We start from the raw sequence: 14,069 nt of genomic DNA on the forward strand, positions 1-14,069 counted from the left end.
GTAATGAGAAAGGAGAAAGTTTTCAAACTACAAGAAGAGGAATGGCATCAAAGAAACAGGGTAGTTTGGATAAAAAGTGGAGACAAGAATACAATTCTTTCCATCAGGTGGCATCTAAAAAGAAACAAAAGAATACTATATGGATAATAAAAAATGGCGAAGGGATCATTCTCTCTAGAGTTGAAGGAATAAAAAAAGAAGCTTTGAAGCTTTTCAACAATCATTTCAAGGAAGCAGAAGACAACCACATGGAAGACAAAATGGAGCTGGTCAATTTATTCCCATAGATGGTAAGTGAGGAGAATGCAACTATGATGGATGATCCAATCTCGAGTGAGGAGTTGCACCAAACTCTCAAGGAAATGGCCAAGGACAAGATTCCAAGGCCTGATGGATGGCCTGTTGACATATCCCTGCACTTTTTCAAGCTGATGGGTCTTGAGCTAGTCATAATGGCGGAAGCTGTTAGAATTTCTGGGCAAATTCCAGAGGCACTCAATTTTACATTTTTAACATTAATCCCTCAAAAATATAAATCTCTTTCATTTGATGAATTGAGACCCATTTCATTATGTAACTCTGTATATAAGATGATATCCAAACTGCTAGCCAATAGAATCAAAAAAATATTGTCCCCTCATATCTTGTTGGAGAAATTTGGCTTTTTGTCTAACAGAAAAATCTAGGATGTTGTCGTTATTGCTCAGGAATGCATGTACTCGATAAAATCCAAAAAATTAAAAGCATGTCACCTGAAAATTTATCTCATTCGAACATATGATTGCGTGGATTGGGAATTTCTGATCATGATCTTTTACAAAATTAGCTTTGCACATAGGCATGTTCAATGGATTAAGGCATGCTTCTCCACTGCTTCAATGGTTGTCCTTATCAACGGTGAACCCACTTCATTCTTCAAGATACATAAGGGGCTTCGTCAAAGCTATGCGTTGCCTCCCTTACTCTTCATACTTGTAATGGATGCATTCAGTAGAGGTATAAAAGCCAAGATGGAGTCTGGTCTTATCGTGGGCTGTAAGGTTGCCAACAATTGCACATTGTCCCATATACTATTCGTGGATGATGTCCTCTGTGCGGGGATGGAAATCATAGAGGAATGAACATCATTCCACAAAGTTTTTGATCAATTTGGAAAAGCCTCTGATCTTCACAACAACAACAACAAGTCAGAGATTATCATAGATGAGGTTGACTCATAACAAATACAAAATATTGCAGCGTTATTTGGAGTGAGAATCCACCCCCTACACATTGGATTTAAGTATTTGTGATGCTTTTTAAAATCAGATAAGCACAAAAATCAGGATTGGGATTGGTTGCTTTCAAAATTTGAAAAGAAACTTCACTGTTGGGAACATAAGTGGCTTTCCCTAGGAGGTCGGGTCATAATGATTAAGATTGTTCTATAAAGAATTCCTATATATTGGATGCATCTCTTTCACATCCCACATGCAATCATACACAAGATCGACCCCCTCATCTCAAAATTTCTTTGGTCTGGTTCTGGTAGCTCTAGCAAGATACATCTTATGAGGCTATTTGAGATCTCTAAGCTAACACATTTGGGTGGATGGGGCATTTTGGATACCAGAAGGTTCAATATGCCTCTTTTGGCAACAAACTTACAGAGGGTATTCAAGGAAGATGGTCTATGGTAGAGAATTTGTTTTGGCAAATACATCTCTTAGAATAGCATGGAGGAATAGGTTAGAGTAGGGGCTCCCTCAAATGCCCGTTTCTCTATCATATGGCAGAGCCTAAAGAAGGCAATCCCATGGTTAAGTTGTAACCTTCGTTGGCTAGTGGGGAATGGACAAAATATTTTTATTGGAAGGAAAGCCATTAAGGGTGTATCTTGATGCCATATTCTGTTAGCTCCATTGATTCTTTTCCTAAAATAGCGAGGGATTGATACTCTGGCCAGCATGTGGATGGGGGACTATACCCCACTATTTGCCCCGGTATGGTCCCATGCATGGCATCTTAGTATTCCTCATCTCTTTGAAGAGGAGTGGGAAAGCTATCGAAACCTACTCTGCCAAGTGGACATCACTCTGTCACAACGTAGGGATCATCTTGCTTGGAATGGTCACATAGTGAATGGGAGGATTTGTGCCAAGGTAATATATACACTCATCTCTTCATTCATCACGCCCCTTCCTTATGCTGACTGGACAGAACATATGTGGTGTTGGCAAGTCCCTTTAAAATTAAAATGCTTTGTCTGGTTAACCATCCACAACTACATTTTGACTTGGGATATGCTGATCAAATTAGGATTTATCAGTCCTGGAAGATGCATTCTTTGCAAGTCGGATGGGGAAGACTGCTACCACCTTTTTGTGAAATGTCCTTTTGTTGGTGTTGTTTGGGAGGAGGTTTCTCATCTCCTGGGAGTAAATGTCGCTTGTGAAGTATTTTCTATTACAGATTGTCTCATATCATGGGCCCAACATGCCACGCCTTACAGGTCTGTCCCATTTTATACATTTTGGGAGATTTCGCGAGCTAGGAACAACCTTATTTTCGAGGGTAAAGTCCCAAATAACAAGATGGTGGCCCTTAAGATTGTTGCATACTTCAATGAAATTGGTCAATGGCATCCCAAGGCTCCTTCTCGATCATTCACTTTGGTTGATTTGGATGATATATTCCCCATATGTTTCTTTGATGGTGCATCTTCAAGGGGAAGATGTGGCTGTGGTGTATATCTTTGTATTGATCCCTCTTCTCTATATCATTTTTTCTGGTTTGGTGGGTTTGGAGACAATTGCAGGGCAGAGATGATTGCTTTATGGGGTGCTCTTCAATGTGTCTCTTGGATAGGCATTGAGAAGGTTGAGATCATTGGTGATTCCCTCTCTATAATTTAGTGGATAAATGGCAGGTGTGATCTGGATGTCCCTCCTCTATGCAAGTGGATGCAACGAATCCGAGACTTGAAGTCTACCATACCTGATGTGTTATTTCAGAATGTATACTTGTAACAAAACCTGGAGGTAGACACTCTTTCCAAGCACAATGTGGTTCTCTCCGATGGGCATATGGTTTATGAATATGTAGTCGATGGTATCATTTGTGGCCAAGGCTATTTTGAGATCTGAAAGAGAGACATTATGATCTCTTACTGCCATATTTAGACCTTCTGTTTTTTTCCAGAAATTTTATACTTTGTCAATCCCTGTTTTGTTATGTTTTTTGCTCTGAGTTTGAGTATATTTTTGACAGTGTTATTGTAATGTTCTAATTAATTAATCAGTGATCTGTTTTTTGGGTTATATTTCTAGAGTTTACAATCTAGCGTCGGCAAGGCCTGTGAAAGACGTATAATGATATAAAACCATCTTCACTTGTAATAAAAACATGTTTATGTTTTTTTCTTTCTGAAAAAAATATATATATATAACTCACAATGAAGCGTCGTTGTGGCTTTCAGTGGTGTGGATGTTATTTGCGGTGGGATAAAAGTTAAAACTTTTCATTTTTCTATTTGATAAAAGGATGATTAACAAAATCCAAAACTTTTAAGTAATGGATCGAAATTTGCTTTTCGAATCTCTTTCCTTCCTTAAGTAATTAAGATTTTAACCATAGATTTACAATGGACAAGTCACGAAATCACTAAGGTTTAACAACTTCTATGTTCTTAATATAAAATGTGTATCAAGTACAATTGGGATCAAATCTGATCATCACTGCGGTTGGAAGCCCGCTGCTTGGCCCCATTTCAATTGGGCTATTGTTGCCCGTGTTATAAACAGGGTAAGGGACTAACTTTAATTTGTACACTTATACCTCCTGCGGACGACCTAAACATTGGGAACTCGGAAACCGGTTTGGTATAATCAAGCGACTTCGACGATCGTATCGAGCTTCGCTGTCCAGTGTTTTCTGGGAGACCCAAACTGCGACCGCGCAGACTTTGAGTTATTACTTCCACACCCAGATCTCGATTTCATTTTTTCTTCTTCTCCCCCGGCGGATATTTCTCCAATGTGTGGGTTTGTGTAGAAGCTGGGCTGGATATAATCTCCGATCCCATATTTGGTACACATCTTTTGCAGTGCAGAATTAGCCTTGTAAAGTAAACAAGCCATATCTGACTCGGAAACCACAAACTGTAGCTTCTTTCGCGGAAGTAGAAAGTAGATTTGGCCAAGCTGTAATTCCTGGCAGGGGGGAAGCTCCCGCATCTTTTGGCCGATGTAAAGGCAATCGGAGTTGCAAATAAAATGGTCCGGACTTTCTCTTAACATCTGTTCCGCCTTAACAGCACGAGAAAATTGGTAAGAATTGCCGTCCATCAATATAACAATGGCTGCAGGTGCTCCTCCACCTCCTCCTCCCAATGCTGCGTAAGGTATCACTGCATATGACATGCAGATTCCCATCTTTACCAACTTTTCAATCCTATGAGAAGCTTACTTGATCAATGTCGATCTCCCTCAGCAAGAAATCTGGTTATACGAATGGAATTTAAATGATAAGCAGGAGGAGGAGAATGGAGAGAATTTATAAAGAAGAAATTAGAGGTCTGCTGATCTGTTTGCTAATAAATTAATCACAAACGACAATTGCAGGTCTGCTGAACTGTCTGATAATAAAGTAACCAGATTTGGAGGAGGCAGCGCTCGTATATGAATATCTATTTTATGTAAAGGCGAGCTAAGGGCACCTTTTGGTGTTCCTGGAAAATGCAGGGATGGTTGGGGCTCTAAATATAAAATTGGAAGATAAGAGTTAGGGCATGAGGCGAGAGACATGGAAGCAGTATGATGTGTAATGTAACACATGTTGGATATCACGAGATTGTGCCAGTGAGCGTGTCGGTTATCAAAACAGCTAGGCTGGCAAAGGTGCAGAAGTTGGATGAAGATGCATAGGATTTAATAGAAAAAATATAACGTACAAATTGTGCAGTTAATCGCCCAGGCCGGCATCGGTACTGAGCATCCAGGCAGCGCAAACTTAGTAGATTTTATTGTTAGATTTGATTAGAGCACAAGTATCATGGCTGTAACATTTTCATTGTTCCGGAATTGCGTTGGAGTCTATTATTTATTAATATAGTTATTATTTAATATATTAATACATTAATATCATAATTTAAATATTATTGTTCAAATATCACTGTTATTGAAATTATGTTTTTACATTGTTTTCTATTTAAGTTTTTGTCATTTTGTACTTTAATCTTTTGCCATTGTCTGCCTCTTCATCTTGGAGTGATGATGAACCACACTTGTTGGTTCGAAACTCATTGGCCAAAATTTTTTCTTATGTGATTTCTACCGAAAGACTTTGCTTAATTCATTATGGATCATAGAAGCCTAAATACAGAGAGCATCTAATCTGGAAAAATATTTTTAAGAAAGAATGTAATTTTTTGTTGTTTAAAATATATTTTCGAATTCATAAATGGATTCAACATTCTGAAAAACCTTCGGGGCATTTAAAATCTACAAATTAAACAACTTAAACTCAAGTTTTTAAAAATCTCTTGTTAGATTTTCATTAAAATTATGTCGTGAAAAACATCATTTCGTATATAAATTAGACTATGCCTTTTAAAAATAGTTGTTTTTAAATGTAATGTTATCAACGAAACATTGCTTCTAGGTGTGAACTTAGATGTAGCCTTATATCTTCCCAAATTAATCATAATTGGGGTCTCAAACACTTTGCTCTAGGTTACATCTTAAAATCCAGGGAGGAGGAGTGGCATTCAAAAAGTAGAGCAATTTGGTTAAAAAATGGATATGAGAATACAAAGTTTTTCTAGCCTTTGCAAAGGGATGAAAGTTCATGAATATCATTTGGAGTTTAAGGATGATTAAGGTTCTATGATGTCCTCCTTCAATGGTTTGGTAAATCCATAAAAATGGTTTTTTCAAGATCTATATATAGCCCCTTAGGTATCTTTAATTGTTGAAGTCATCCAAATTGCTCATTTTTTCTTGAGAATGGTTGACAAGGAGGAGTGGAGGGATTTAATGGAGGAGCTTTATATGTAGGAGCTTAAAATGGTGTTTCACAATTTTCAAAAAGACAAATCCCTAGGTTGGATGATTGGGGTGTTGAATTCTTCCTTGAACTCTTTGAAATTCTCGGTCAAGAACTGGTCGTTGTTATTGAGGAATCAAGGAAGGAGGGCCAAATATATCCTACCTTAAACTCTACTTTTATAGTTGTCATCCCCAAATACGGTCACCCTCTCTCTTTCTATGATTTCTGGCCTATCTCCCTCTATAATTTTATATACAAATTTATTGCAAAGATAATCCTTGTTAGACTTAATCCCATTCTCTCCAGATACATTTCCCCTTAACAATTCACCTTCCTTGAAGGTAGAAAAATTCATGAGACCATTTGTCTAACTTAGCTGAAAGGGGTTATAATTAAAAACAATTTATCTAGAGCCTATGATTGAGTAAATTGGATTTCTATAAGGATTTTGCTTACTCATCTTGGATTTTTCCTTGACTTCATAAACTAGGTTATGTCATGTATTCAATATGTTTCTTTTGTTGTGTTGATTAATGGTTCAAAGTCCCCTTTTTTCAATGCATAAAAAGGCTTGTGCCAAGGATACCCCTTATATCCTCTTCCTTTTTTACTGGTGATGGAGGGGTTTTCCATGGTGTGCTTATTACTCGAAGCCTAGCTATTACTCATTTGTTAATTGTGGATGATATCCTTATATTCTATGGTGGTGATGTCAGGGATGCATTGGCATTGGTCGATTTACTATATTTATTTAGGCGAGCCACAAGAATGTCTATAAACGTTTAAAAATCCTCAATCTCTCATCACAATCTTTCTGAGATGGAGAATTGTCACATTTCCCAACTTCTTCCATATTCCTCCAAACCTATGGAGCAAGGCTTAAAATACTTAGGTTTTCAATTGAAACCTAATGGTTATTGTAAAGAAGATTGCGCCTCATTGGTTGCTAAAGTGGATAAATAGTTGAATCATTGGATTCACTGATGGATTCCCCATGTGGGTCATCTGGTTCTCATAAAATTGGTGTTGGAGGCCATACTCATTTATTAGGCCTCCCTAATGTGTTTTGGAAAAAAGTAAGAATTTTTTCTCCTTTTTTCTTTGGTATAGGAAAAATGAAAAAGCGATCTTGCCATGGGTCAGATGGGACTACATTGCTAGGCCAACAACTCTGGGTGGTTGGGGTTTAAAGAATTTATTTCACTTCTCTAAAGATCTAACTACAAAGTGTGGTTGGCGACTGATCTCTTCAAATAGTCTTTTAATCTATAAACTGATGGGAATATTCCATTGGATAGTTTGTCACAATAGATTTGATAAAAATTATATTTAAAATATGAAATTCTACATTACGACAATTTTATTAGATTTTTGCATCTGTATATTTATTATTAATAGTTCATGCATGAGCATTAAAATTATGCAAAAAATAAAGAATAGAAAAATAAAATCTCACACACACATATTTGACACAAGATATGCTCTTGGAAACCCTTTTGGGAGAAAAACCCATCTAAAAGGTGAGGCCGCTCCACTCTCTTTCTCTAAATGGAAATATGGCTCCAATTACAAAGAAGTATGGCCTGTGGTTTGTGGGCTGCTACAGTCTAAAAATACTCTTTGTATGTTCTATCTCCTATCCCTCTTTGCTATTTTTCTCATTATGGAACAATTGCACTCAAAACAATGGAACCCCTTTTCCTCCCAGTGGCCCGGTTATAACACAACCTGATAACCTAATAGTGGTTAGGTTTGACTACCTCAAATCTTAATCATAGTTACAATATAACTCTTCTAGAGTCTTCTACATCAAAATCAAGTGGATAACCCCTTTTTTCACCAATAATGGGTGTTGACGTGGCATCCTCTTGAATTATGGTGGTGAAAGCAGGAAGGTCAACTTCAGAGAAGAATAAATTTCACATATAAACTTTGATTGATGTGATTCTTCTGTCATTGGGAAGGTATTTGTTTGTAGAATAGGAAAAGAGGGTGTGGTGCTAAAGAAACAAGTATTTACCCCCAAAAAATGTTGTTTGATGCCTCAAAACACTCTTGGAAGGTTTCAGACACTGTTTTTGCCAAATTGGGTCCCCCTTGTAAAAATAGTTTTGTGAGCTAATTCCTCCCGGTTTTCCACTCTAAAAGAATCAAGATGGATGAATTAAAATATAATGATCCAATCCAAATCACACCTCCCCATTTTGGGATGCGTTTGGTCCCCAAAAGCCTCTGTTGAATGAGGTGATGAATTTTTCCCTCCTCCTTCTCTCGGGTGTACCATTTAGGTTTGCTTGGAAGTTTTGCTTTCAACCCAATCAACCAAAGGTCATGCTACCCCTATCTTGTATTTCTGGACCTCTTCTGCAAAACTTTATCTTTTTTCAACTATGCCTGAGCATCTGGTTCTAAATTCTCCATAGAAGGTAGGACTTGTTCCTCTTCCTGATCTAGTATGGAAGGATCTTAGAGTTTCAAATTATCTACATTAACAATTGAGTAAATGTGCATATATGGTGATAAAATGAGTCGATGGGCATTATCACCCACCTTTTCCAGCATCTTGAATGGTTCGTACCTTAAAGCCTTGATTTTCTTACCAAACCCCTACAACCTCTCCTTGTTCAACTGTAGCCATACTTTGTCTCCCACCTTAAACGCTTTCTATGATCTACGTTGATCTTGTCCGATGTTATACTTCTCTTAGGAATTATGTAGTGTCTCTTATATGTGTAGATGGATCTGCCTTATCTTCTCTATATTTTTTTCATCCCTCAAGGTGTCTCTTGTAAGATCTTCCCTCACTCCTTGCTTCCCATATTCAATGTCCAAAGGTGAAAGCAACTAATATCCAAAAGAAGTTTCAAATGGGGACTTTCTTGTAGAAGTGTGGACTACTATGTTATAAGAATTATGTATATATACCATACTTTCATCCCAAGTATTTAGATGCTTTTGGTTGTATCCCCTCAGAAGTTGCACCAAATTTCCGTTTATTACTTCTATCCGCCCACTTGTCTATGGATGGAATGTTGTAGATCTCTCAACTTTGTGTCCATCTTCTCCTCAATGTAGTCCAGAATGCACTGAGAAATCTTGTGGCCCTGTCTGAAATGATTCTCCTCGGTATCCCAAAGTGCACCCAAACATGTCCAAAGGACAAGTTTGTTGCTTCTTCCCCACTTATGGTCTTTTTACAGGACATCAGAACACACATCTTGTTGAACATATCAACTACCACAAACAGGTATTCATGTCCCTTCCTAGTTGTTGGTAAATCTCCTAAACACTCCATGGAAATTATTTCCCAAGGATGAGTGGATACAGGTAATGGGTGATATAGACCTTGTTTCTTATTGCTAGGCTTGCTGGTACAAAAAAGAATGCATCCTCTTATGAACATAACTATATTCTCTTTCATCTTGGGCCAATACACATACCTCTACAAGTTGGCCACAATCTCCCTACATCGAAATTGCCTGCAACCTTGGAGGTGTGCGCCTCTCTAATTAGTTGTAATTTCTCACCTTTATGAAAACATATATTATTTAGCTTGTAGAGTAACCCATCTTGGAGATGGTAGTCGACATTGTTGTCGCAATCATGCACATGACTCTGAATCTGCAACTATGAAACACCTCCTTGAATTCCTAATTATATAAATATGCCTCTTTATATGAATCATGGGTGCATTATCACTTTGTAATTTTCCTAGGTTGAGGAAGAAAACTACAAAGGTAACCACAAACCACTTTTAAAGTTGGGATCTAGCCCCTCTAGCTTTAGAGAGGGCTATCTCTGTATGATTTAGATTTATGTTTTTAAGATCTTAGGCTAGTTATTAAGATTTGAGGTGGGTTTTTCAAAAGTTAGGAATAAAGATGCTGGAAAAGTCCATTGGGCATGGATTCATAAAATTTTGAGTAATCAAGTACAAAATGACAGAGTAGTTGTAACAAGGTAGGGTAGGCAAACTCTTGGATCTTATAGAGTGCTTGTGGTGTGACTAAGATGAATGATATTTAAGTTCAATTAAATATAGAACATACACCAATGAATTCTATACTTAATATCATAAAGAAAACATTGATATTGTTAACAAGCCAGAGCAGATTGCACTTAAGAAAATTCGGCCCTTAATCTTCTTACAACAATAAGGAGGGAAAACCATATGGAAACTAAGAAAAATAAACAATTCTACATAATAAAACACATCACCAATTGCTTGACATGGGAATCCTGGAACAAAACTTCCTTTATATTTTTGTAAATTGATCACTTTGAGTACAGTCCACAACTTACATTAATGTAGAGCTCTTTTCTTCATACATAATCCAAAATAATATTTAACAAAGATAATATTTAACAAAGATATAGATATTTTTGAAACAAAACTAGAAAATAGGAATTCTACACAAATTCGGTTTTTTTGTTGAAACTTTGAAGGAAATTTGTTGTTGACTGTGGCTACTTTTGGAAAAAATATGAACAATAAACTAAAGATAAAAACAAACACTAGAAAACTGCAGGAAATTTGGAATTACTGGAAAATCTTTAGCCTTCAAATCTAGAAATTGGTTCATTAATGTTGATCCTTTGCCTTGGAATCTGGAGTGGTTGAAGTTGTTTTCACAAAACCTGTTAGCTACCTTTTCAAACTAACAAATCCTATTTTACTTCACTCAATCTCGTAGATTCCAACCCACACGCCTTCAATTCTTTGTACTGTCTTATCAAAGAAATTCCACATTGTTGCAATGCTTCGATACTTCTCAATCCCTTGGTGCTTAGATCCTTTAGCATTTGCTTTCTCATATGACTGGACCAATGGCCATCAAATTAATGCCATATCGGTGCCCCCTTTGTATCGTAACTTTTACGATTTTCTGATTTCATCTTGGCTCCTTCTACTTAGTCCTCCTCGCGTTTCTCGACATAGGACTGAGAGTTGTGACATGCTACTTAGATTTAAGGCGCTAGGGTGTTTTGGTCCTATTGGGGGCCATTTTTCCTTTGTTAAGTGCTTAGCACCCTTCGTTCTTTAAGTTCCTATTAACCATTTTCCATCCCAATATCGGTGCCCCCTTATCGGAAGTTTCCAATTTCCAACTGTTATAAATTGTCGACATCCTCAACCTCTGATATGTCATCCTCCGATATGACAGGATCACTCCACGTGGCACCTCATCAGTGGTGACACATGTCACCCAAATCCTCTTAGGCCCCTCAAAATGCCAAAAATGTCTACCATGTGTCATCTCGTACCACCACATCATGCTAACGTTAGATGCCACTGTAGCTATATTGGAACCAATCATATGTTGTCATGTGTCTTTATCAGAGGCAATCATATGTTGCCACGTGTCCCGCCAGATGAGAAAGGAAAGGGCACATTCGCCTTTGGTTTTGTGATGAAATCCTTTATTAACCTTTATCAGTGTTCCCTAGCGGGTTTTAACACTATCGACACATTATGCATATCACAACTTTTTAAAGGTTGTCACCTTAAGAAGTTCTGATTCTGTGATTCACTGACCTTCCGATGTGTCGATGCTCTGATATGCCCGACCTCCGATATGTGATCACAGATATGCTGGACCTCCGACATCCTGACCTCCGATATGCGATCATCGATATCTCTAGACCTCTGATATGCAATCTCTGATATTATTTCCTTCCTAAGGCTTCAATCCTTGAAACTTCAGCATACCATATATTTTGATCCAAGAGTCTATTTTTGGACTTCCACATATTGTTGGAAAGCTTGTTTAGATAAATTTCCAAAGGAGAGGGTCTATTGTAGGCTTTGAGTCCTTCTACTCCTTGGAAGATGACTGCAAAATTATCTTCTCATTTACTCTTTGGATAGCTGAAATTAGACCCACCATGATGATCCTCTACATGAAGCCTGCAGTTATCATAGGAATCCTTCTAAGTCATGCATTCATATGTGTGGTTGACATCAGTGCTAACATTCATGCACAATAATAACACAACCACCATCAATTTTCCAACACTCACTCATGACAAGACACTCATGACACCTCAATGATGACCCCTTAGGGACCTTACAATTCAAATCAATACTAATGGACATCTTTTGACACACATATTTTCAATGACATGACCAATTTGATACCTTTGTACAAAGACAATTTATACTATAAAACCTAGTGAATTTATAGGCTAAACTTTACAAGCAGATTTTCAAAATAATTAACTAGATAAACAGAGTTTGATTACCTATATTATATGACCCTAATAATGGCTCCAATGGGGATGGCATCCTCCTTGTGAGGTGCCAAGAACACCAAGATCAGTAGCCTTCTCCATTGGACAATTATTTGACTCCTTGACTGAACTTCAAATTAACTCAAACTGACTAATATATTTATTACAAACTCAAAAATTATAAATGAAATTTTATAGCAAATCACCAAAGCCTTAGGGCTTTCTCCTCGGGCTTCAAACTCTGATGATAGATGTCCACGCCTGTTGAAGATAGATATACAATCATGTGTAATGATCTTTCCAATGTAACCAATCAATCAAATGATTATGCTTGTATTCAACTCCACCAACCATAAAGAAAAGTTCAGAAAATGGCAACTCAAACTTTCCATTGAACATGTGCTCATGATCCATAAATTCCATGACTTTATTTTTCTCTAATGATTGTGATAGACTAACTATGAGATCTTGAAAAACATGAAAAGTTACCTCTTGTTAACTTGGAGAAAAAAAAAGGTTTTTTCCTCTTAATGATTCCAACAAGTCAACAAAAGAATCTTCAAAAGCATGATTAGTTACCTTTACCTAATGATTGGAAAAAGGAAGGAAGTAGTATTTCAGAAACTGAGGGTTGTCTTCAAAAGAAATGGGAGAAGTCTATTCATCAATCTTGTCATGTATATCCTCATTTTAGGCAACCACATCATTAATAGAAAAAATGTCCACATCCATGGGATCTAAAACAATTTGCTCTTCTTCAAAAAAATAGTGCAACCCTAGGTAGTTATCACCATGAATGATTTCATTGTCTAAAGTTTATGTGCATGCAATTTCTTAAATTTATTCTTCACAAGTCTCTTCATGAAATGAAAACTGAGAAATATAATGGATTGAAGAACAAACTAATTCAATATCATCATCCCTTTCTTGATCATTTGGAAACCACTGAATATGTTCATCAAGCTCAAAACAACAAACATGTTGTACATTGTTATTGGACTCGATAAATGAATCATGACCCTCTAGGGTTTCTATGCGAGCAAACTCAAAATTTTGATCATCACTAATCTCTTTTTGAATTGAAAACTCAGGAAAGGAAAATAATGAAAAGCAACTCGAACAACCATCTTCAATTATATCTTGATCATTAAAAGACTGGAAAGATTGCTGCAAATTGTCATCATTGAAATCCTACTTGATTTCACTTTCATCCAAGGGAGAAACCACCATTTTTCCTTGGTGATGAAAAGGGTTCTCATACAAAGCTTCCAAGATTTCTTCATCCATAAACTCGTCATATCCATAAATATTTTCAAGATTTTGAATAAATTTTTCAAAATGATCACAACAATTTTGAACTAGTAACAGATATGGACAAGATTCTTTAAAATGCTCAAGAAATATTGTGTTAAAGTCCTTAAGAGAATAAAGTATAGCAGGAAGCAATTTCTCATACCAAGATCTTGCTTTTTCTTCTAAGGATATCATGAACATCTTCATGAATTTTAACTTTAAACTTATGGATATGCATATGAAACCTAATCAAATGCAAAGCAAGATCATCTCTTCTTTCATCTCTGAATTTGTAGAAATTTCTCATTTCCCACCCCGGTTTTCAGTTTCTCCTTATTTCTCCCATATAGTTAAATGCCCTTTCCCATAACCATACATTCAACAAGCTGAAAAAATAAATTTGCTGAAAAAACAAATTCTGGAAATTTTACAGAATGCTGGAAATTGCAGAAATAAAAATCAGCAGTAATAAACAGCCATTAAAACACATTTAAACACTGAGATTTTTGGTCAATGTG

General features: G+C 36.7%; 1 protein-coding gene across 1 annotated transcript; it reads right to left on the reverse strand.

Moving 5' to 3' along the window:
• Positions 1-3,866: 3,866 nt before the first annotated feature.
• LOC149198342 (uncharacterized) lies at positions 3,867-4,412 on the reverse strand. The gene has a single exon (XM_089409014.1). It carries the CDS (start codon positions 4,410-4,412, stop codon positions 3,867-3,869), a length of 546 nt encoding a protein of 181 aa, XP_089265140.1.
• Between the last annotated feature and the right edge of the window lie 9,657 nt (positions 4,413-14,069).

Source organism: Pinus tabuliformis, chromosome 2_2, assembly GCF_031772625.1.
Source record: "Pinus tabuliformis cultivar Carrire ecotype Pingquan chromosome 2_2, CPIR1, whole genome shotgun sequence".
In the NCBI taxonomy this organism is placed as follows: Eukaryota; Viridiplantae; Streptophyta; class Pinopsida; order Pinales; family Pinaceae; genus Pinus; species Pinus tabuliformis.